Source organism: Drosophila santomea, chromosome 2R, assembly GCF_016746245.2.
Source record: "Drosophila santomea strain STO CAGO 1482 chromosome 2R, Prin_Dsan_1.1, whole genome shotgun sequence".
NCBI classification, from domain to species: domain Eukaryota; kingdom Metazoa; phylum Arthropoda; class Insecta; order Diptera; family Drosophilidae; genus Drosophila; species Drosophila santomea.
Genome location: NC_053017.2, coordinates 12520560 through 12542481, shown reverse-complemented (window position 1 = coordinate 12542481; position 21922 = coordinate 12520560). Strand labels below are relative to the sequence as shown.

The 21922-nt window shown below is 48.3% G+C and overlaps 7 protein-coding genes across 7 annotated transcripts; 3 read left to right on the top strand and 4 right to left on the bottom strand.

Annotated features, from left to right (window-relative positions):
- Positions 1-26: 26 nt before the first annotated feature.
- Positions 27-1587, top strand: LOC120444719 (sister chromatid cohesion protein DCC1). Its single transcript, XM_039624597.1, has 3 exons — positions 27-186; positions 244-1383; positions 1441-1587. The coding sequence occupies exons 1-3, from the start codon at positions 149-151 to the stop codon at positions 1538-1540; spliced, it is 1278 nt and encodes a 425-aa protein (XP_039480531.1). The 5' UTR covers positions 27-148; the 3' UTR covers positions 1541-1587.
- Positions 1409-4338, bottom strand: LOC120444717 (ATP-dependent RNA helicase DDX24). Its single transcript, XM_039624595.1, has 5 exons — positions 2834-4338; positions 2659-2778; positions 2149-2601; positions 1908-2091; positions 1409-1848 (listed from the first exon to the last, which is right to left on the bottom strand). Exons 1-5 carry the CDS (start codon positions 4260-4262, stop codon positions 1590-1592), a joined length of 2445 nt encoding a protein of 814 aa, XP_039480529.1. The 5' UTR covers positions 4263-4338; the 3' UTR covers positions 1409-1589.
- Positions 4339-4515: 177 nt separating this feature from the next.
- LOC120446211 (phosphate carrier protein, mitochondrial) lies at positions 4516-6607 on the bottom strand. The gene is made up of 4 exons (XM_039627066.1): positions 6453-6607; positions 5702-5912; positions 4871-5635; positions 4516-4799 (listed from the first exon to the last, which is right to left on the bottom strand). Exons 2-4 carry the CDS (start codon positions 5892-5894, stop codon positions 4633-4635), a joined length of 1125 nt encoding a protein of 374 aa, XP_039483000.1. The 5' UTR covers positions 5895-5912; positions 6453-6607; the 3' UTR covers positions 4516-4632.
- A 366-nt stretch (positions 6608-6973) lies between these two features.
- On the bottom strand, positions 6974-12457 carry LOC120445228 (VWFA and cache domain-containing protein CG16868). The gene is made up of 6 exons (XM_039625486.1): positions 12237-12457; positions 11841-12172; positions 11021-11780; positions 10284-10958; positions 9646-10227; positions 6974-9580 (listed from the first exon to the last, which is right to left on the bottom strand). Exons 2-6 carry the CDS (start codon positions 12108-12110, stop codon positions 7518-7520), a joined length of 4350 nt encoding a protein of 1449 aa, XP_039481420.1. The 5' UTR covers positions 12111-12172; positions 12237-12457; the 3' UTR covers positions 6974-7517.
- A 451-nt stretch (positions 12458-12908) lies between these two features.
- Positions 12909-13683, top strand: LOC120444860. Its single transcript, XM_039624822.1, has 2 exons — positions 12909-12947; positions 13123-13683. Exons 1-2 carry the CDS (start codon positions 12909-12911, stop codon positions 13681-13683), a joined length of 600 nt encoding a protein of 199 aa, XP_039480756.1.
- Positions 13684-13896: 213 nt separating this feature from the next.
- LOC120446716 (pro-resilin) lies at positions 13897-17369 on the bottom strand. Its single transcript, XM_039627827.2, has 2 exons — positions 17285-17369; positions 13897-14974 (listed from the first exon to the last, which is right to left on the bottom strand). The coding sequence occupies exons 1-2, from the start codon at positions 17288-17290 to the stop codon at positions 14327-14329; spliced, it is 654 nt and encodes a 217-aa protein (XP_039483761.1). The 5' UTR covers positions 17291-17369; the 3' UTR covers positions 13897-14326.
- LOC120446715 (casein kinase II subunit beta') lies at positions 15004-15948 on the top strand. The gene is made up of 2 exons (XM_039627826.2): positions 15004-15673; positions 15749-15948. Exons 1-2 carry the CDS (start codon positions 15123-15125, stop codon positions 15849-15851), a joined length of 654 nt encoding a protein of 217 aa, XP_039483760.1. The 5' UTR covers positions 15004-15122; the 3' UTR covers positions 15852-15948.
- Positions 17370-21922: the final 4553 nt, after the last annotated feature.

Here is a 21922-nt window from a genome sequence, read left to right as displayed (position 1 = left end):
GCACAATGCAGCAGTGCTTGGCAAACGCCGTAAGCTAACATGCTTAAAGCCTGCTAAGTACCCTCAACGTAATGAACATCGCTGTGCGTTGGTCTCACTACTTTTTCCCGCTCTCTTTTTTTGTTTATTTATATTTATTAACTTGGACATGGAGTCCATGGAGGTGGATGAGGCTGCTGCCCAGCTGTGAGTGCCAATGCAAAGCTGGTCATAACAATCTAATGAAACCCCACCACCCGCTAGCTACGTACGCACGCCGGAGGATGTGAAGGCCATTGTGAAGCACGCCAAGCTGGACGAGCGCCAGTTGACCCAACTCACCCAGGCTCTGTACTTTCCGTCGGCGGACGTGGACTCGGACAATCTGCGGCTGCTGGAGCTGGACGGGCACATGCTGGGACAAATCCGCGACGGCCAGACGCTGTACTTCAAGGGTGGCCAGCACGAGAAGTTGGTGCTGTGCACCGATGAGCGAACCTACGATGTGAAGGGTGCGGAAATCTCCAACAGCCTGTTGCTGGTGCCGGACCTCAAGTTTGCCGCCGCCACCAGCACCTCTCCTCTGAAGAGTCCGCGCACTGGCAATGCCAACGCCTCCCTGGAGCGCAGCCTCAACGACAGTGCGGAGGACGAACTGGAAGTGCCTAGAACTTTGGAGCAGCGACCGGTGCTCAAGGTGTTCCACGAGTACTTCGAGTGCCGCGAGATCAAACCGCGCTTTCGCAAGCTGGGCGAACTGCTGCAGCTAACGAGATATTCGGGGCCGGAGAACGAGTTCTGCGTGGAGCAGAAGCTGCTCTTCACCTTTGCGCAGCTCCTGGACACGGTGCAGTGCAGTCGGGATCAGTTCATGGAGGGATTGAACAACTATCGCGCCATGGAGCTGGACGGCCGAATGCGCGTGATGGAGTACGAGTACGAATATCGCATTATAAGCATGATGCTGGGATTGATAAGCGAAAACTCCTGGGCTTTGGACGAAGTGGAGAGGGAGGAAACCATCAGCGCACTGAAGGGCATAGCGCCAGAAGAGGTTGTGGCTGGGCTTTTCGATATCTATACAACGCCAAGCGAACGTTGCCCGGAAAAGTTTGAGTACCAGGAGTCATTGGTCGCCCGCATTGTGGCGCAGAACATTCTTCAGCCGGGATTGCGATTCCGCAACGATGAGTTCATGCGCACCTGGCAGGAGGCGCTGCCCGAGGGCATGTCCTGCGACTTGAAGTATCTACGTGGTCTGGGCATTTGCGACAAGGAGGGCGCACAGACCTGCATCCGCTCGCTGGCAGAGGAGCTACTGCCCACCAATATCAACGATCGCATGCGGGCCCTTTTCAAGACTAAGCAAAGATGGACAATGGAGGAAATGGAACCGTACATAGAGTAAGTAATGCTGAACACATGTGTATAAGTTATTTTGACTTTCGGTTTTATATCCAGGTGCTTTACCACCCCGAACTTGTCCGTTTCCACATTGCTGGCCAAGCACGCGCGCTCATTGACAGACGGAGGTGTGCGGTACTTTGTTTCCAAGCATTGATGGCTTCAGCGTTTGCATCTCTTATTCAATAAAACAGCTTTAAGTTAGTTTAGGCATTCCTTTTTCGTTTGTTGCGATCCTTTTTGGCCTGCTTCTGGTCTTCTATGGCTGCCTTCATGGTCTCCACGGCACTCTGCGTGTGACTCGTGGCCAATTGGGCCGCCTCGCTGTTGGGATACTTGAAGCTGAAGCCTCTGGGGAAGATGGGCTGTGTTAGGAGCGCATTGAGCTGGGCTCTGACTGTCTCCACGCGCAGCCGATTGCGACGTCGCTCTATCACGAATGGATCCTCATCCGGCTCGCTGCCACTGCAATTATAAGTTAGCTATAGACTTCATTTGAATAAGGCATCGGTTAGAGAATTTACGATTCGTCATTGTAGCCATCAATGATCATGTCCATTTCCTCAGCGTGCTTCTTCATCCAGCCACGCTCACTTTGCACGCGCTTCAACTTCAGTTCTTCCTTGTCCAGATCGCGCGCCAGGTTCACACGCTCGCGGACAGCTCCCAGAAAGCGCTCCGAGATAGGAAACAGCGGCAGATCCTCAGCTGAAAAGTGCACCCTTATGTAGAACATCTTGCATTTAAAAAGTCTGTATCACTCACTTCTCTCCAAGGTTTTGTACAGCTTCACATAGCTCTTTACCTCCCCCGGCTCCATAAACATGACTGTTATTCCGTGCTTATTCGCTCGTGCTGTGCGTCCCGATCTGTGGACGTAGTTTTCGCTGGTGCGCGGCACTTGGTAGTGGATCACATGCTCCACATTCGGTATGTCCAGGCCGCGCGCAGCCACATCAGTGGCAATCAGCAAGCCAGTGGGACTGTCACGGAATCGCTCCAGGTTCTTCAGACGCTGCTTCTGGATCATGTTGGCATGCAGGGGCAGGGGATTGCAGTCCAGCAGGCCGAAGAGCGTGGCAAGTCGTTTGACGCAGTCGATGGAATTGCAAAAAACAATGGTGCGGCCTGGGTGGCGCTGAATGAAGTAGTAAAGATGGTAGTCCTTGTGATCGATGGGGCACAGCAGACGGCTCTCGGTCAATGTTTGTGCGGTTTCTGTAATCGAACCCTATTAATCTGGTCTTTACTCCAGGAATTACTTTGTATACTTACGCTGCGAGCTGGTTATATCCACAATCTTCGGCTGGGAGATGCCCAACTCCTCAATAAGACTTTCAATTTTCTGATCCACTGTCTGTTTCACAAACTTCGGCCGCTTACCCACATTGCGCTCTAAAAGTGAAAGAGTTCTTGTTAGTTAATGAAATGTAGTAGCCAATTAACTTACTTTGCATGTGATCGGGAAGATCGTGAACCAACGTCAGCGTGGCGGAGTAAACAAAGTTTTGGCGCTGATGCTTCTTCTGCTCGTCCGAATTGAGAACCTTGAGCAGACTGCGCAGCTCTTCAAAGTGTCCCTTCTCCACCATGCGATCCGTTTCGTCAATGACCAGGAAACTGACATCCTCGATCTTGCCCAAATGGCGATTACCCTGGGCGTACAGTTCCCAGAGGCGACCAGGTGTGGCCACCACGATGTCCGGACACTGGCGAAGTACGCGCTCTTGTTTCGCAACTGCTAGACCACCGAAGATGGCTGCGACTCGAATGCCCGTATACTTGGCAGCGGCCACCAGGTGGTTTTTGACCTGCACGGCCAGCTCCCTGGTGGGTGTGAGAACCAGACCGTACAGCGGTGTCTGGATGCGCTGGGCTTGCTCCTCCGCATCACTCTCCTCATCACTGGCACCCGAAACATGATCCAGTTCTTCCGGTGGTGGCGTTAGCTCGTGCTCATCTGCCGCTGGCTCCGGCTGCTGCCCCTTCACCTTGGGCGCCTTGCGTATGCCAGAGCGAATGTTCCTTTGCTTTAGCTCCATGATGCCGGCCAGCATGGGTATGCCAAAGGCCAGGGTCTTGCCGCTGCCCGTTTCCGCTGCTCCAAGGATGTCCTTTTTGCCGTGGATTGCAGCCGGCAGAGTCAGTGCCTGTATTTGAGTGGGCGCCTTGAATCCCTGCTCGCCGAGGGCACGCAGAATGGTCGCGGGAACACCCAAGCCGTTCCAGGCGGAAACATCTTCGGCTTCGCCAGTGGAGATTGGCACTAATTCAGGTGCTTCTTCGTCGCTGGACTCCTGCGCGTCTGCCGAATTCTCCGCCTCGGCCACTTCTTCTTCAGCGTCCGAGGGTGGTGGCCGGAGTAGCGCGAAGCGATCTGCCGCGTGCTCATCACTGGAATCCTCACTGTTGTCGTCTTCGTTTTCCTTTCCCTTTGACTTCTTTTGCTTACGCAGCTCCTTGCGCTTTTCCCGTTTCTCCCGTAGTTTTTGCATCTTTAGCGCATGACGCTCGGCCAGACGGGCTTTCCTACTGGTCCTGGCAGCGACGGCCACTTCATCCTCGCTCTCGGATTCGCTGGAACTCTCGCTGGATTCTTCCTCGCCGCTCTTCGATACCTTCCTCTTCTTGGTCTTCGGCTTGCGCTCTCTGTCGGCTTTCCGCGATGTGCTCCTCTTCTGCGAGGACTTCACCAGCGATGCATCGTAGTCCTTGAGCACCTCCAGGCCAATTAATCCCTCGTAGCCGCCACAATCGTCGGATATCACGTGGCCCTTGATTTTCACCTTTTGCCAGTTCTCCGCCTTCGAAAGTGCAGGCTCCTTGGCGACGCCTTTTAGCTTTGGTGGCTTCGCTGTTTTCTGCTTGTTCTGCACCATAATTCAATGTTTTAACTTAATAGAAGTGAAATAAACATGCAGTTGAAAAAACCGCGTGTTGAATGCTGCTTCTTCTTCCCGCTGTTTGTTGACATTGGACAGGGCTGTTATGATCAGCTGTTTAGGTATTGAACTAAAAGTGCTAAAATAGTGTTGAAAAGTTCCAAGGTATATCCCCGAGCTTGGCGGCTAATTTGAATATTAGTTATGCTTTTTGCTTTACATTTTGTATATCCAATTAATAAAAAAATGCTTAGTTTGTGTTTGGTTTTTATTTACTGGCTGGTTTATCTATACAAATCAAGTTTAATTCGGTTAACATTCTGCTCGCTCTAAATTTAAAAACAGTTAGCTTATACGAGTATTTGGTTTACTGCTCGCCAGTCACGCCCAGCTTCTTCTTGAGGGACTCGGGCATTTCTGGTGGTGGTGGGCGTGGCATGCGCAGGAACACCTTGACGGCATCGTAGATGAACCACTGGGCGGCAGTCAATGTGCCGATCATCACGATCCTGGGCACCAAACCGCCCCACAATCCTGAAATGGAAAACAAGCAGGAGTTTCAGATACTGCTGGTACAAGAAATCCCCCAAATAGCCAGTACTCACCAGACCAACCCAGCTGCTTGGCCACATCCAGGGCGGAGGCACCCTTGGCCTGGTTCAGCTTGGACACCACTGTGTCCGCCGGATGCGAGACGATGGCGCAGAACACGCCGGCAATGTAGCCGGCTGCGAAGGTCACCACCAACTGCTCACCCTTGGTGCAATCGGCACGCGGCTTGGGCACCACATACTTGTACAGCAGCTCCAGCGTCCGCTCGAAGCAGGCGAACTTCATCATGGTGTAGGGGATCTGGCGCATCCACAGCGGCACCAGGCCCTTGTAGAAGGCGGCCACGCCCTCCTGGGCGGTCATCTTGGGCAGCGCCTCGCGCAATGTCTTGGCGAAACCGGGCGTGGTCTGGATCTTGACCTTGGCCGCCTCCATGGGCGCCAGGGCGATGTCGGCGAAGAACTCGGCGGAGGCCGAGGCAGCCAGATAGAGTCCGGTTCTGTAGAGGAATGCGTTCTCCTCGCCGATGGCATCGCCGTACACCTTCTTGAAGACCTCGTAAAGACCGAACTTGCAAAGACCCTGCATCGAGTAGCCGATGAAGGTGGGTGCCCATCCCTTGGCCAGTCCGCGAACGCCCTCCTCCGCCAAGCTGATGCGGAAGCCGGTGAACACGCTCTTGTACTTGGCCGGGTCCACCTGCAGGCGGCACTTGACCAAATCCAGGGGCACCACCATGGTGTGTGTGGAGCCGCAAGAGATGATGCCACCCAGGCCGCACAGCAGGAAGTAGTGGTTCGAGCCGAATTCGCAGGAGTCTGCAGAAGATTAACACTGGTTATATCCAACTCATTGGTGATTACAGGAGGGGTCATCCCACTTACCACCCTCGGCGACAGCAGCGGCAGCGATCCTGTGGTTTGGAGTCAGCTGGCGAGGAGCAACATCCCTGACCGTGGGGGTCACCACCGCGGAGGATGTGGGGGCGGAAGTGGGCGTGGCTGCCTGGCAGTTGACGCTGGTGAATGGCGACTTGAACGTTGAGTTCTGCGCGGCATCGAACATGGACTTGAACATGGTGCCTGAGAGAAGAGCCTTCGAAAAGGGGGATCAAGGGTTTCGAAAGGTTTAAGGTTAAGGTCATGATGTAACGACATAAACTCCAAGCAGTACCACCTACACCAAGTACTCAATTATCTACAAGAACTCTTGAAGAATTTTTAAATCTATTCATAGTGTATCTAATACCTGTGTTCAAAATTATTAAGCACAGACAAATTCAGTTCTTCAAGCCTACAAGATTATTCAATGATGTGAAAAAACAATTATTGTCTATTATCGTTAATTTGTAACTATTTAATAATAATATATAATGATAAGCATAATCAATTCAAAACCTTTGGTTAAATGCAATTTCTTGAAACAATCATTTTTATAATGCTATTTTTAGATCGCGAATTTATAGTTGCATTATTTTTTACATAACTATTGTTTTTTCCCATTCGCCAAACACTTTTTATGCATTGCGTAATGTTTTCGCCTGAGTACGTATTGGATCACATTGTATATATTTCATTTCGAAAATGTTCAAAAACCGAGCGCTTTTCAAAGCGCCGAGCAAACTGAAACACTCACTTCAAAGTGCGGGGTATCGCAGGTGGAGGTGGAGTGCAGATAGGGCTGAAATAAAGTTGAAGTATAGAGTCGTTGTTGGGCTGAAATGTGAGCACCCAAAGCAACGTTCGTCGTGCGCCAGACCAGAAAACCAAATGCAGTGGCTGCAATGGAATAGTGAGAGCTAGCAGCTTCTGTTCAGGGTTGTCAGCCGCGTGCGAAGCCAACCGGTTGATAGCGGTTGCGAAACGGTTGGGTATCGGGTAAAAACTCGCGCAACAAACTCACAGCTAAACGGTGTGAAGAGACTGACTTTTGGCAAAACTTTGAATTGGTTGACTACATGGGCCACCTGACAACCCACGAATAGAGATTGTTATTTATAAATTGGCATTTCTTGCCCATTGAGCAGCGTCTGGTTTGCGTATAAAATGTATGGGTGTAAAAATAATTTCATTAACGCGCGGCCAGCTGATCGGAGGACGAGAAATTGGCAGCTTAATCGATTCATCTGATGGCTCTGGATCAAGGTTAAGATCTTGTGGGCTTATGCAAAATTTAAACACTTTATTTGAAACGTACAATGCTATTATAGATGTGTATTACTAAAGTCAGTAGTTAGTAACTCTGTGGTCTTAGGGGCTAATACAAAAACTGGTATACGACATGGTATCGACATATCTTACAATCAGACAAGTAAGTACATTGCTGTGGTTGGTGCTTATCAAATAAATGCTAAAAATATCGGAAGTATATAGCTGCACATAATATAGTAGTAATACTTTTTGCAATAAATTACAGTAAAATACAATACAATACAATACATCGATCAAAAATGGCAGAAACAATGTCATCACTTAATAGTTGGTGTTCGTCTCGTCCTCGGAGGCTCAAACAGATACAGATGGTCCAGATGGGCCAACAATGGCGGCCACCGCGAGCTCACAAAGCACATTGAAAGTTTGGAATGCGGGCCCAGCATTCTGGACTGGCGGCAGTTGAACTGCCCGTTTTGGGAAACTTACATAACTAAATTGGCAAACAAGCGGACATCTTACGCACTAAAACTTAACAACGCTATGTGGACTACGATTCGGCAGTTTCCATGTGCCGGTGCACCGTCACTGGTGCCAGGATGTAGTGTGGCCGGGACTCATCCGCCTCGAGGGGCAACGTCGTCTGCCCGTAAACACCACCAGCTGGCGGTCCGCGACATGGCGATGGCGTGGCCTGCACCTGCTTGTAGCGCTCCGTCTTTGAGGTCGGCTGATTGCTCAAATAGGGATGTGTGTTTGGCTGGGAGGAGGACTGCTGGCGATTCGTGGGACTCGATATGGATGTGGATATGGACATGGTGTCCGACTTGCTGTGCCGCTTGTCGTGCAGCAGCAAAGGTTCCGCCAGCGTGAAGCACTGCTGGTCGGAACTGTCCTCGTGCGGCGTCATTGTGCTGTAGCCGTGATCCGACTCCCCGTTGGGTGGCCTGCGATAGCTACTGCCGCTGGATACGTGATAGGGCGAAATATCCGCCGCATGCATTAGCTGCCGCTGTGCAGATGCGTGGTCGTAGCCGCCACCAAGAGGCGGCTCGTCATGCGCTTTGCAATCGTCAAAGTTGAACCTGGACAGCGGCAAGCCATAGTTCTCTTCCTGCACCGAATCAACATAGAAGTGCTCCTGCGTCTGCGCATCCAGATTGTGTCTGTAGCAGTAGATGGCAAAGCCAATCACCATTACAAGGACCACAATCGCTCCTCCGAGCGGACCAAATGCAGAGTAAGCGTGCTGCTCTCTCTGCGGATTGTGGGCGGCCAGCAGTTCCATCTCGTCCAGCTCGCCGTAGGGCGTCAGGGAGGCCAGAACTCCGTTGAAGCAGCTTGCCTGCGACGAGCAGAAGGCTGTCGAAAAACTATTGCCGTCCACATCCAGCTGGCACCATTCGCAGCCCATCACTCCCAGGCATTCCCGTTGAGTGGAGTACGTTTCACATATGCCAGCAGAACCGGGACAATTCGGCAGCGCATTGAGCATCTGCGTGGTCGGTGGAAGTGCAATGAAGTGTTCACTTGGTGGCGGACAGTACGGGAACTGGCGCGTGTAGTTGGCAAAGTACATAAGAGACGATGGCGAGCTGCTGTCGCCTACCATTGGGCACTCGCATGGACACTCACAGTCCGTTTGGTCCATCCGCTTGCAGTTGAGACACTCCCTGTCGATGGTGCTGCACGGACAAAAGGCGCCGCCATCGCAGCTGGAGTTTAGGACGGCAGCGAATAGATTGCTACCGCGGATCAGAGCAATCGCGTACTTGGTTCGCTCGCCGTGCACTACGTTGCCCAGGATGCTGGACAGAGAGGTGTTGAAGGCGTAGTAGCGCTGCAGAGTGCGATTTTGGTAGCTGGCACAGCCGAGTTTTCGCACCAACTGGCCGTGGTTCAACATGTCGTTGGCCAAATACGATTCCTTGTGTGTGAGGTGCTCGTGTGGACGCCGTTGATTTTTCGTGAGTGTGGCGGGCTGCATCATACTCGGGTGGGCCAACAAATAGCCTTCGTGCTCGAACAGCAGGCACTTTATGTGCGGCAGCTGGCAGATCGGAGTGCCCTCCAGGATCAGGCGATAGTAAAAGGCATATGGAACGTCCAGGGCCACCACTGCTACTGGCCTGTCCTGCTGGGCAGAGTGCAGCGCATGGGCCTTGCCTTCGAAGATGGTGTGCGCAATGGTGATTATGTATCCAGCTCCTCCGGCATCCAGATACGGAGCTGTGCTAACAATCTTTCCCGGCTGCGCCATTGCCTGTCGGAACCATGGCCGTCGTGTTGGGTCGTAGCTGCTGCTGAGCAAGCAACCTGGGAACAATTGCAGCACTCCACTCACACTGGCGATGTACCGTCGAATGACATGGCTACGCAGTGATCCCCTCGCGTCCTGGTGCCGGCGCCTCAACTGCTGCATCGCCTGGTACAGAACACTCACCTCGTGCCGAATGCTGGGACGCAGCCCCATGTTGGCCAGCAGGCCACTGGAGTCGCGAAGATAGGCCATTATAGACTCCACATGCCGCAGCTGCGTTCGAGGCCTGTTGTTGTGAAGGAATCCGAACGGGGACTCGAATGCGGCCGCACTCAGGAACAGAGTGGGAGCATCTGGAAGATTTTAACATATCATATGCTGTAACGTTCAGACCTGTTGGTGTATCATCAAAACTCACCCATTGTGGCTATTTGTCTGAAGTATCGACAGGTTTTGGGCGGGGCACTGCCGCCCTGATTCAAGTCCAGGCGATGATACAGTAGGTCAATGCTCTCGCCGTAGTAGCCGGGCTCGTAGTTGGAGACGGTGTCCTTCAGGTTATATCGTTGCGTGGAGGAAACATTGCGCAGAGGGTCGCCTCCACTGCTCACCAGGCACAGTACATAAAAGCCCAGCACGGATTGCCAGTGGTAGGAACGCTGGAGTCGCTGTCTGCCCACATAGACATCCGTAGTGACATTACCGCTCTCCTCGCGTAGAAGGCGGTCGCGTATATGGCTGGAAAAATCCGTGGCGTTTTCCAGATAAGCGATGTTTACGGGATATGAGGTCTCGCGCTGAATGAGCGGTCGCGGAAAAGCCGGATGAGCTAGTGTATTTCCCGTCGAGCGATCGAGTAGAAAGGCATAGCCTAGGCCCTGTTTGGCACTGGATGTAGTACTGGGGTAGTTGAGTAGATCCTCGAGCAGATCCGACAGGTACAAGTTTACGCCTACAACACCGTAGGGAGGAACCGCATGCGTGATGGAGACAAGAACATCTGCAGAGAGGCCAAATAATGATTGTGAAATCAAGTTAAATCGTTTTGGTACTCACCTCCGCTGTCAGCGTCCACAACTGGCGGATGAACTTCCAGCGTATCGCTCAAATATCGCTCCTGAAAGAGCGGTCCAAAGATCCGAGAACTCGTTTGGGGTAACGACGTCTCCGCGTGCATTTTGCTGAGCACATAGAAGCGTCCAACCAACTGAGACGCCTCCTGTCCACTGGGCCACCAACTGGCCACATCGATCTCGTATTTGGTGTAGTTCTGAGTGGCCACATCGTTAAGGAATTGCTTTTCGTACATAATCCGCTTTTCATCAAGCACCACCGCGCATGTGTTAATGATCACTGGAGCCCTAAGTCGTTTTTGACCATCGGCCACTACTCGCAGTACAGCCATGGCATCAGATAAGTTGGTCAGAAGACCACGAGTGATGTAAACGAATTCCACTGGTTGCTCTGCCGTGTTTATCATTCCCGACTGTTGCAGGCGATGGAGCAGCTCAAAGGAGTACTCAAATCCCAAGGAGTGGTTCGTAAAAGCTTGCGCCCGGCTCAAGTTGTTAATGTAGCTAATTATTTCCTCCTTGTGCGCACGAGTCGCGCTGTAAATGCCGTGGCCAGCCTCGGCGGGAAAGGCTTCTAGGGACATAAAGTTCGCCTCACTGGAAACCGTCACCAGTGAAACTTTATCCGTATCCTCCAGCAGTTGGAGCATTTCGTGAACTGAAAATAATAACAAATGATTTGTTTGCCTTTTAATAAGAATCAATATATCAATAGTTTACCAAAGCTTTTTGAGAGGTCGAATAACTCCGCGGTTAGAGCTGATCCAACGTCGATGAGAAAGAGCACAAATTTCTGCTTAATAGCCGACACGTAGAGCTGACGAAAGTGAAGGCTGGCAGAGGCTCCATCCGAATTGGACAGGAAATATATATGTTTAAAGTGGTTGCCGCTAATTGGCTTGCTATTCGAGTTTTCCGCATCGCTCCGACTGAGCCTGCGCTTGAGTAGAACTAGTTGATTCGATATGTAGCCGTTGACAGCCAAGGAACGGGCATTGTTCTCATTTAGGAAGGTAGCCCGTGCATCATCCGACTTAAGGTAGTTTAGGATTTGGATCTGCTGCCTGTTGTAGTGAATTGATTGGGTCGACGAGGAGCCGTACTCAAAGTCCGTTTCGTAGTCAGGCTGGCAGCTCTCTATTTGGGTGTTCAAGTAGAGCTGCATACGCTCATCGGTTGGTGAAACCGTGTTGCTCGCATGTAGATCTTCCAGCTCCATCTCTAGATCCATTTCGCTCTCCGACTCCTCATCCTCGTCGTCGTAGCTGTATTGCCACACCTTGGTGAGGTTGTAGCGCAGGAGTTCGCGCAGTTCCAACACCACGTAGGTGGCTTTCTGGAGTTTCTTGCTCAGACGACTGCTGAATAATTGCAAATCCCGCTGCAGCTGGGGATTGGTCAGGCTGCTATCGGAACTCGGAGCTTGACGCGTGTTTGGAGCTCCGTTGGCGCTGCTAAAGTGCATGGAGTCAAAGATTTCCTGCAAGATTTTCAAGGCATTAAAACAGAGTTTATTATTTATACAGTATAGATAGCCCACCTGGATCTTGGCCACCCTCAGCTCCGTATTGCGAATGTTCCGCAGCTTGCCCTCCATGCTGTGTCGCAGCTGCATGGCATTCTGCTGGTTGTGGTGCACGAAGAAGACGCTTCCGGGCGATTGCTGAAGGGGCATGAAGCCGGGATCCGTAGGCACTTGTTGGTTGCTAGTTGAGTTGGCCATGGCCAGAGGAACATGTTGACTGCTAGTGGGGAACGCCAGCACTGCCAGGATGAGCAGCACGGCGTTTAGGTGGCAGTGGGGCCACATGGTTTTGGTGGTTCCGGCGGGCTCCGTGGCCACTGGCGCATAATATTGAATTTACCGCATATCTATAAGACAACCAAATGTTAGAATGGTTTAAAATGATTTTTCTCCTGCGGAATTCTGTATTACCAGGTTCTTCGCGAGCTGCACGCTGATTTGTTTATGGAATTTCGTCACATAAATCTCTCAGATTTCCGGCTGTTAGGCATAGTAAGCACGTGCACATTGCTCACTGGCTCTGATACTGCAACTAATTAACATATGTACACATTTATTCTTGGAATTAAGCTATTAAACTAATAGATTTTGTCAATGTTTTGTAGATTTTCTCAAAGTTCCACATGCACAGTGTGACCGTCTATTGAAAATTATCAAGCCGTAGGTGGAAGACCCAAAATGCAGGGCACAACAGTGTGGCTGCATAATACAAATAAATTTGAAAGTGAGAATGTGGCCACCCTAGAAATAACGTATTTTCAAAAATTAAAATAAACTGGGCCTTTTAAAAACTGAATTTACTCAATATTATTAAAAGGCATACGCACTTTAGTATATAATAACTACATTGAAATCTTCTTAGCAATATTTTTGGCAAATTCTTTGGTAAATCATCGCTACTTGTTAAACTTTCCCTTTCACTTTTTAGGTGCATCTTTTACAAGTTGCCGACCATTAACTAACGTCTGTGGTCGAAACCAAACTTGAGCCTTTGCCAATTATTTGCTCATCCGCTGTCAAGGTGGTGTGCATTTGATTCTTTTTTGGTTTTGTCGGTGGGATACGTGACAATGTTGTCTGAAGATGGAACAGATGCAGTCCAATTGGTGTCAGACGAACAAGGTGCGTGTCCGGCATGATAAATATTGCAATGGTTCCAACTGTTCAATATAAAAATGCGCAAGTCCCAAATATTGCACCGCAGTTTCAACCGAAACGTTCATCAATATGGTGACAAAGGTATGATGTGGAGTAATTTAAAAAAAACTAATATTTAAATCTTATGGCACTTTTAAAGATTCTTCTACTGTTGCCAATTTTGGCCATTGTACGAGCTGAAGTAGTTTCCACTGGTGGACGCAGAGCACCATATGCTCCAGCTGGATGGCATCCGCAGATTCCGTTCAACTTACCCAACGAGTCCGTGTTTCCCATCCAGTCAAGTCAAGGAGTAGAAATCACAAAGGCCCGAGTGGACCAGTTCGATCCAGTGGAAAATCCACAGCCAAATTATATTCCTCCAAAACAACTGGATATACCCAAGGAAGAGATACTTCCCACCACCCGACCGTCCAACCAGTACGGTCCGCCAGATCCCAAATTTAAAATCATTTATCCCGACGATGAGGAGCCAGTTACTACAAAAGCCATCGAAGACAATCAGCAGCCCAAAATCAGAGAGGGACGATACTTTGTCATTTCGCAGGACAATAAACTGCAAAGAATTACTTTCAGCTCGCAGCAAAACGAGAATGCAGATGATTTTACGGCTCAATTGACTTACTCCACTGTGGGACAGCTCAAGGATCCTGTATATCGATACAACAGCCAGGGTCAACTGGAGAGGGTCCTGAAGTAGGTAGTTTTGATAAAGCTTTTCGGAAATTAAAAATTGAGTTTTGCAATGTATTCCATTCTCAGAATAATTCGTATTAATTGCTTGCATAATACATTTTGTTATCAATATAAAAAGACGTTTTCGTTTTTCTTTTTGACTTTGTTTTATACAAAAATGCTTCTTTATTCATTTAATAATTATTAAATATACACAAAAATCTCATAAGTTCGTTTCACTTTCGAATTTCCATTTTCGTTTAAAAACTAAATACAATCCTTATGCATGTATGTATGAATGCGTAATGGTCATGGTGTGTGTGTGAGTGGTGTGTTTGTGTGTGTGTGTGCGTAGACTTACACAAAATGAAGGCGCTTAAACAAAACAAAAACGGCAAGGAGTTCCAGGCGTAGAGACGGGGAAACGGGGAAACGGGGGAACGAACGGCAGTGAAACGGAAACGGAAAGGAACGCGCCTGTCTATGGCAAAATGGCGGCCGTCCCACTAATGGGATACACAAAGATAGGTACACGGATAGGTATAGACTGACTGCGATCGCTGGCCCACTGGCTGGATGGGCGTTTAATACTCGGCCAGCGAACCCATGAAGTAGACGAGTATAGTTGCGGGGTCGACCTTAATCGGGCATCCACACTGCCCCACATCTTAATAGCCGTTGAACTTGCCCTGCTGCGCGTTGCTATCGTAACCGCCACCGTTGCGACCGTTGCCGTTTCCGTTTCCGTTGCCATTGCCGACCTGTTCGTACCGGATGGTTGGGCGGTATCCATTCTGGTCGGCCTCGTACTCCACAATCTGCTTGCGACCATCGGGCAGCAGGACGTAGTAGCGGCCAACGGCGAGATCGCCATCGCGGGACTCCATGTGTCCGAAGTCATTGCCCGACTCGTAGTCCTGCACGTCGTACTTGAACTCGTACTTGGCCGGTCCGTACTGCTCCTCATCCCGCTGTCCGTAGCCGTTGCCGTTGCCGTTGCCATTACCGCCGCCATAGCCGCCGTTTCCGTTGCCGCCCTTGAAGATGGCACCAGTCAGCGCAGGAGCACCATATTGACCCTGGGGAGGAGCAATGGGGGCGCCGTAGCTGTTGCTGGGCGCTCCACCGTTGCCGCCGGTCCGCTGGGGAGGCAAGTAGTTGTTCGACGGCGACTGGAAGCCCTGCGTGGGCGGCAGGTAGTTGTTGGACGGCGCCTGGGGCGACTGGTTGGGTGGCAGGTACTGGTTCTGGGGCACTGGTGGTTCCGCTTGGGTCCAGGCAGCCAGGCACACGAGCAGCGCAATCGACGTAAAGGCCTGGGGAATGGAAATGAATAGATCTATAAGCAAAGCAATCCTTAAGTGAACACTACGATCCGGACAGCTGTCATTCGAAATTAAACACGTGTTATTATTAAGCTGGTGGGATTTTCACTGATTAAATTGGAGGTAAAGTGCAGCAGCTATGACCGATTCGGATGAGACTTCCTGGATTCATTGGTTTTGCAAGCAGCGTGGCAACGAGTTCTTTTGCGAGGTGGATGAGGACTACATCCACGACAAGTTCAACCTCAACTTTCTCGATTCAAACGTGACCAACTACAGGTGTGCCTTGGAGGTGATCCTGGATCTCAACTCGGGCTCAGCCTCGGACACCCCTGCGGAACCAGAACTGGAGGCCAGTGCGGAGAAACTGTATGGCTTGATCCATGCTCGCTTCATCTTAACCAATCGGGGCATCGAACTGATGCTGGATAAGTACAACAAGGGAGAGTTTGGGACGTGTCCACGCGCCTTCTGCCAGGGTCAGCCGGTGCTGCCCATTGGGTTGAGCGATAATCCCGGCGAGGATATGGTCCGCATCTACTGCCCGAAGTGCAATGATGTTTACATTCCCAAGGCGGCGAGACACTCCAATCTAGATGGAGCCTTCTTTGGCAGTGGATTCCCGCATATGCTCTTCATGGTGAATCCGGATGCAAGGCCAAAGCGGACCAAGCAGAAGTTTGTGCCCAGGTGAGTTCGGCCTGCATGCCTACGTTTTTAACTTAAAATTGTAACTAATATGACTATGAATTTGCATATTTGCAGGCTTTATGGTTTTAAGATCCACCAGATGGCCTACCGAACTCTGGCTGAGATCCAAAAAGATATGACGCCAATAGGTGAAATCGATACCCCATCGCACAACTGATCACAAATGTAAAATTTCTCATGTGAAACTCATGTAGTGTACTCCTCGAATAAATGGCCACTGTTTGCCCGGCTGGCTTCCAGCTCATTAAACTCTACTCTAAACAATAACAATAACTGCTCAGGCTGTGACCCGCTTGACAATCTTTTGTTTGGTTTTGATGGCCTGCGAGCAGGCCCAGAATCGGCTTTGTCTTTCCCATCTCTACAGCATTTAGCTGGGGCATATGCAAATCAGTGGTAATTGGGTCCCAGATGAGGCTCCCCACGGATGGGATCGGATCGGATGGGATTGGATTTGGCTGGGCAGCAAGTGAAGGGCTGATCTCGTGCTTGCGCAATGCGTCTGAATGTTAAGTATACGCCGTGTGGCGCAGACAACCTGTGGGAGAACCTCTTCGGCTCAGGCTTACACAACTTATTTCCGAATCTTGTGCAAAAGATCTTCTGGCCGAGTGCTTAGGCACAGGGCCGTCAATGACTTTCATGCTTCATTGGCGTTAAAATGCTATGCTTTTTGGCTGCGCTTTTGTCTGTTTTTTTTGTATTTTTTGTTTTTTATCGCCGCCTGGTCATCTCCAGACTGCCTTACTTGGGCATGTCCAGTAGTTCTTCTTCCGCCACTTAAAGTTTCTCTAATTTATTCATTGCAAAATGACCCCAGCAGCGGCAGCTGTTGTTGCTTCTGTTTGTTTTTCCCACACCCTAGAAATGTACTGGGATCGCTGGCTGCAATTGTTTCCCAGGCGGATGCTATCGCTGTTCTGATTCCGCAACCCACAACAACAAAAAACGGATGAAAACAGTAGCTATCCTCAACAAATTGATGGCAATCTTAATCTTAAACGCGATGATGGCAGCGTATGAAATTTATTATGCGGATCTCCGCTTGATTAATCACCCTCCTGAACTTGACTTTTAATATGGCTCAAATATTAATATTTCATGTCTTCTCCTTCCGATTAGCTGATTAAGTGCTATGTGAGACAATGAACGCTTCATTACTTTGATGAGTTGTTTTATTGATTGATCGATCTATTGCCAAAAACGATTTTAAATGAGTGCTATTGATTGGTTACAGAAATATGAAACATGTTAGCACCTTTGCAATGTAGAAAATTTATTTATAGCCCAACGGTATATGTAAGTTAGAGCAATCTTGAATATCCTTCGATAATTTAATGAATAGGTTAAACTGTGTCTAATAATGGACCTATATTGAAACTAAACTCCTGAAAGAAATTCCTTGAAATACAGCACATTTGTTTGTTATTTATGTTTTATATCCTTTAGTTCTATCTTTTCCCGATTGCCACAAGAGGCATTGTATTTAAACCCATATAGTTATGGCTACCCATATCCTTTTGTGAGGACATTTTGTTCACACAGCACACCACTTGACACTTGACTGGAGAGTTCTATTCGGCTATGTACCTTCATTTTGTGTTGTCTTTTGTTTGGGATTTTGGCACACACGAAAACGGTTTTTGTTAACTTTGCTCTGTTGGCTGTGTTCTTCTTGCGAAGATGGTTGACTTGATTGTGATACTGAAACAATTTCGTAGGCCAGTATTTATATTTGAAATGAGCAGCATGCGACGCTGCGGCGTCGACGTCGGCTTCAAAAAATTGCGCGCCAAAATGTGTTTCTTTTTGTTCAGCTTAGTTCGTTATTTCAATTTTCGGTTAGTCGAAAAACAGAAAAAACAAAAAAAAAATGAGTGCCACAGCCGAACGAGCACTTGAAAAACATTACAAAATAATGCAAAGCACACGGAGCGGAGGAAGAGCAAAATGCTCTCGGTGCTGCCGAGTAGAAGAGGGAAATCGCTTGAGGTGGATTTGTTATAGTAAACTAGTTACTTTGAAAATTAAAGCGCCAAACATTTTGACGAGCTGGCTTCGTATCTGTATCTGCCGTCGGGTTGAGCGGCAAATGAGCGAAGATGAGTGCCAAACATCCAAACAAATGAGACGAGGGAGTACCGAGCACCGCGCTCCTGCGGCTGCAGGCCATAAACATTTGTTGCCGCTCGTGTAATAGCAGAAACACTTATTTGTAATGGAATTAGTCATGCAGCAGGCAGCAGGCAGCGGGCAGCGACGTCGACGGTAGCGTCCAATAGCCAAGTGAGCGGAGGCGGCTGCTCCACGCATCTTCATCGCGGATCGCAGGCTTCAGTCGCGCGGCAGCTTCAGCGGCGGCCGCCTCGAAAGGCGAAGCAGAAACAAAAGACTCAGGCAACGAACTTGCTGCAGGCATTGCTGCTGCAAATTGTTTTCCCTTAGTGCGTGGGAGTTTTCGCTGGGTTTACTTCGGTTTTGTCTGGTTTTGTTTTTCGGCACAACTAATGAGCTGGATTATGCCCCAGACTTCACAAATGTGTCCGTTTGGATTGGCGTTGACATGGATTTAAGTCGGATAAGCTGCAATTGAGATGTGAGCACAGCGAGGGAAAAAGCGTTTTCAGATACATTATTTTCCTGCTGGGAAAGATACGCTCTAGTGTCGAAAATTTTAATTGTAGTTAAGCTGAACATTAGTAACAAATTATAGTTGCTATGCGTAAGAAAATTACGTAACGATCGCTGGAATGGGAACATTCTTTTAAGGGGTAAATTTAAACTTTAATTTAACCGAGATCTATTTACTTTTCTTTATTTCATTTTTAGAGTGAAATAAGTTTTTAAAAATATTTTTCGAGATATACCATAGCTGTTTTCTATAATTCCATTTCCTCCAAACGTATTTAAATGTGTTTGCCCAATAGTTTTGGATATTTATTTATCCCATTAAAAAGTCGATTGCATAACACAAAGGAAACTTGAACTCTTTAAAAAGGCTTGAACACACTACTTGACAACAGGGAAAAGTAACTCAATATTTTTATTGCCATATTCCATGTTCATTTAAACAGTGGGCGTAGCATCCATCACGATCTGCAAATATTTCTGTGGTCAATTGTCTTTTGCGTAGCAAATTTGAATTTTTTAGCATTTTGTTATAACGGACCCTGCTCATTATGCGATTTGGCACGAGCTGACTTTCACATTCGGTAATGCCAAGTTTATGAGTTGTAAATTCAAAGGCCATGCGATGCCACGCCCCAAATGAGCTGGAAATTAATGAGGGATTGAAGGGATGGATGGATGAAGGGGAGGGTGGCATCGAATTGCTTCCTCGCTGCGTATTCCGCAAAGTGATTTTCTGCAAGTAATACTCGACCTTGCCACAGACCACAATAAAAATAAATTAGAGAATTTACTGCATAGTTTTTTGTAATTACCAAGATCATTTGGAGGTATGTTTGCAAATATGCGAGTGCGAAAAATTCAAATAAACAAACAGAAATTATAGCAGAGCAGGGAGGACTTGACTTCATAATGGCTAATATGAATCTTGAATTGTAAACAAAACAATTAAATAAAACTTCGTTTTGCCGCATTCCTTGTCTCGGAAACACAAAAAAAAAAAAAAAAACTGAAATTCATATTCAATAGCACTCCATGAACGACTTGAAATCTGTTTTCAGTTTTCAGTTTTCAGCGTCTTCTGCTTGTTGTTTTACGTTTGTAATCATTTTTCCAGCACATTAAAAAATCATTTAATTTCCTGCATCGGCTAATTTACATTGAACGTGCCAGACAGAGAGGCCATCTAGACGAAGTTGGACTTGGAGTTGAACACACACACGGAGATGGAAAGGGAGAGGGTAGCTAATGGCACCCAGCCAGGTGATGATGCGCCAAGTCGAAGACACTGACGATTTGTAATTGCTGATGGCTGCTCTACAGCTTCGAGAGGGGCGGACCTTGAAATACATATGTATCCGTATCTGTATCTGTATCTGCAGATCGAAATCTATGTTTGCTTTGTAACCTAGAATGCGGACGAGTGGAGCGACGCCAACGTGTAATTTAAATTAAACTACGATAATTTCTGATGCAATGTGCCCCCCAACGACGGACAGAATCAATTAATGCTTCTTTTGATGTAAATTGCGCCTCACTTTGAATATGCCGTGCCACTCTAGATGATGATATTTCGAGAGCGATTTTGGATTTTTGTGATCTCTGGCTCAGTGGCTCCGAGTTCTTCGCACACATCGACTGCATTTTTGGCCCGACGCGAAGGTCGCTGCCTTTTGCCAGAATCCGGAGTAAAAGTCGATTGACTCACACACAAAGTTGCCAAACTTTGACATTTCGAACCGTTTGAACATTAAAGTGAACTGAAATGGATGTGAGTAAGCTGGGTGTGGATGACTTATGATGGGGATGACTATAAGGAAATTACGCGTTTCAACAACTGATTCTTGGAAGAACTTAACCCTAAAAATTCAATATAATATATTACGGGTCTTTAGAAAACAGTTTGAGTTAACAAATAGCTTAAAATGGCCATAAAATATATCTATAATACTGTCGTTTAAACACCTTTGCTTGTTTAACGTCTTAATTGACGACTTCCAAGACCAAACTGGCAGTCATTGATAACATTCCGTCCAGAGACGAAGGCACGCGAAGGTCACACCTGGGAATCTTAGGCGCTCATCCTCCGTGGCTCCACTCACCTGTGGCATTTGAGCGATGGACTCGTTCTCCATCTCGATCGCTCTGCACCTCAATGGCTGTCATAAAAGACGCATTCACAGTGCACTCCGTACTCCATAAAGTAATTACACTCGGCAGTTGGCCAAATTGCCAAATTAGTTGCTGCTAGTGCAGCTCCATTCAGTCATTCGGAGCTCAACTCGCAGCTCTGGGCTTTTAGATCCCAGTACTCGGCATAATTAAAACGTACGCGAAGCAATTAAACTTGAAACAGAACGGTGGGGCAGAAGAAGCTGCCTGGCTGGCTTTTCGAGTTGTGGCACGGGCATTCATATGTGGCTAAATCCGGGGAGTGATGATGGATGTCGGCCTTTACACTCAGAAAAACATCGCTGTCCTCAAAAAGTATGTTTCATTCATTACCCAACTGAAAAGTGTAAATCATTCTAATGAATGAATTTAAATCTGAATACTTTTAAACATCATGAGCCCATGAATTCTTTAAGTCTCTTTATTAAATTTCAAATTAACGTCATGGATTTCTACTAGTTTTTCCATATTATTCATATATTTTCATGTGTACGCACACGTAACCAAAGCAAATAAAAGCTTGTGACTAAACATTGCATTTTGTGGGCGATGGGAGCTCGGGTCCTGTGATTTATCTACGGCCCCAGCGGTCATAAAGATGGTTCCCACTGCCAGTCAAGGCAGCAATAATGACGATGGTGTTGCAGCTACCGAAAAATTTGCCTTTTGTTCGGCATTTGTTGTTCAGTTGTTGTTACACAATTGCGGAATTGGTTCGAGCCACATTAGATGGTCGAAATCAATTGAAGAACACTCGATGAATGCGTGCCACGTTTGAGGTTTGCCCCACAGGTCATCGGATGAATGGTCCATTGTCTCTGGCCATGGAATGCCGCAGATTGCACAGCGATAATGTGGCGGAGTTCGCGGCTAATCCGCTGGCCAAGTGTGGAGCTACGTGTGGATCAACTCGACGCCACTTGTAAGAACTTCAGCTCCGACTACATCCTCTTGCGTGGGGGTCAACCTGTTTCTGTTCGTGTTTCGGGGTTGGTGGGGGGTTGGGGGGTTGGGGGCCATTTGATTTGATTGGCACTTTCTGCGGGCCTACCCACATCCACATCAGCACCTCGATGATGAGCATGTATAGTGCTCTCGGATTCCAAAAAACTGAATCAGCACACCTTTTAATAGACAATAGGCAAACATGCTTACTATTCTCGCACGTTGCCATATCGATAAGCACTTTGATCCAACTTCCGCCTTCCCAGCGAACTCTGTGAGATCCGCAAAGAAAAGGTTGGGCCAACTATATCTCCACCATCTCCGCCATCTACATCTGAATATCTATATCTATCCATGACACTGAACCGCGGCGGCCTCATCCTTAGCTCGCAGCATTGACATTGAAACTCTGACACGCTGGAACGAGCCGGCAAATTTGATTTCGCTTGTAATCCATCTCAATTGAACCCTAAGCTTGGGTAG

Coding starts and splice junctions, on each gene's coding strand:
- LOC120446211 (XM_039627066.1), bottom strand. CDS start 5,894: ATGTTCAAGTCCATGTTCGATGCCGCGCAGAACTCAACGTTCAAGTCG. Junction 5,636..5,701: donor CGCTGCTGTCGCCGAGGGTG/GTAAGTGGGATG, acceptor AATCTTCTGCAG/ACTCCTGCGAATTCGGCTCG. Junction 4,800..4,870: donor CAAGCAGCTGGGTTGGTCTG/GTGAGTACTGGC, acceptor TTTCCATTTCAG/GATTGTGGGGCGGTTTGGTG.
- LOC120445228 (XM_039625486.1), bottom strand. CDS start 12,110: ATGTGGCCCCACTGCCACCTAAACGCCGTGCTGCTCATCCTGGCAGTG. Junction 11,781..11,840: donor TGAGGGTGGCCAAGATCCAG/GTGGGCTATCTA, acceptor AAAATCTTGCAG/GAAATCTTTGACTCCATGCA. Junction 9,581..9,645: donor CAGACAAATAGCCACAATGG/GTGAGTTTTGAT, acceptor AAAATCTTCCAG/ATGCTCCCACTCTGTTCCTG.
- LOC120446715 (XM_039627826.2), top strand. CDS start 15,123: ATGACCGATTCGGATGAGACTTCCTGGATTCATTGGTTTTGCAAGCAG. Junction 15,674..15,748: donor AAGCAGAAGTTTGTGCCCAG/GTGAGTTCGGCC, acceptor GCATATTTGCAG/GCTTTATGGTTTTAAGATCC.
- LOC120444860 (XM_039624822.1), top strand. CDS start 12,909: ATGGAACAGATGCAGTCCAATTGGTGTCAGACGAACAAG. Junction 12,948..13,122: donor ATTGGTGTCAGACGAACAAG/GTGCGTGTCCGG, acceptor GCACTTTTAAAG/ATTCTTCTACTGTTGCCAAT.
- LOC120444717 (XM_039624595.1), bottom strand. CDS start 4,262: ATGGTGCAGAACAAGCAGAAAACAGCGAAGCCACCAAAGCTAAAAGGC. Junction 2,092..2,148: donor GTACAAAACCTTGGAGAGAA/GTGAGTGATACA, acceptor TGCACTTTTCAG/CTGAGGATCTGCCGCTGTTT. Junction 1,849..1,907: donor GATGGCTACAATGACGAATC/GTAAATTCTCTA, acceptor TTATAATTGCAG/TGGCAGCGAGCCGGATGAGG.
- LOC120444719 (XM_039624597.1), top strand. CDS start 149: ATGGAGTCCATGGAGGTGGATGAGGCTGCTGCCCAGCT. Junction 187..243: donor GATGAGGCTGCTGCCCAGCT/GTGAGTGCCAAT, acceptor ACCACCCGCTAG/CTACGTACGCACGCCGGAGG. Junction 1,384..1,440: donor GAAATGGAACCGTACATAGA/GTAAGTAATGCT, acceptor TTTTATATCCAG/GTGCTTTACCACCCCGAACT.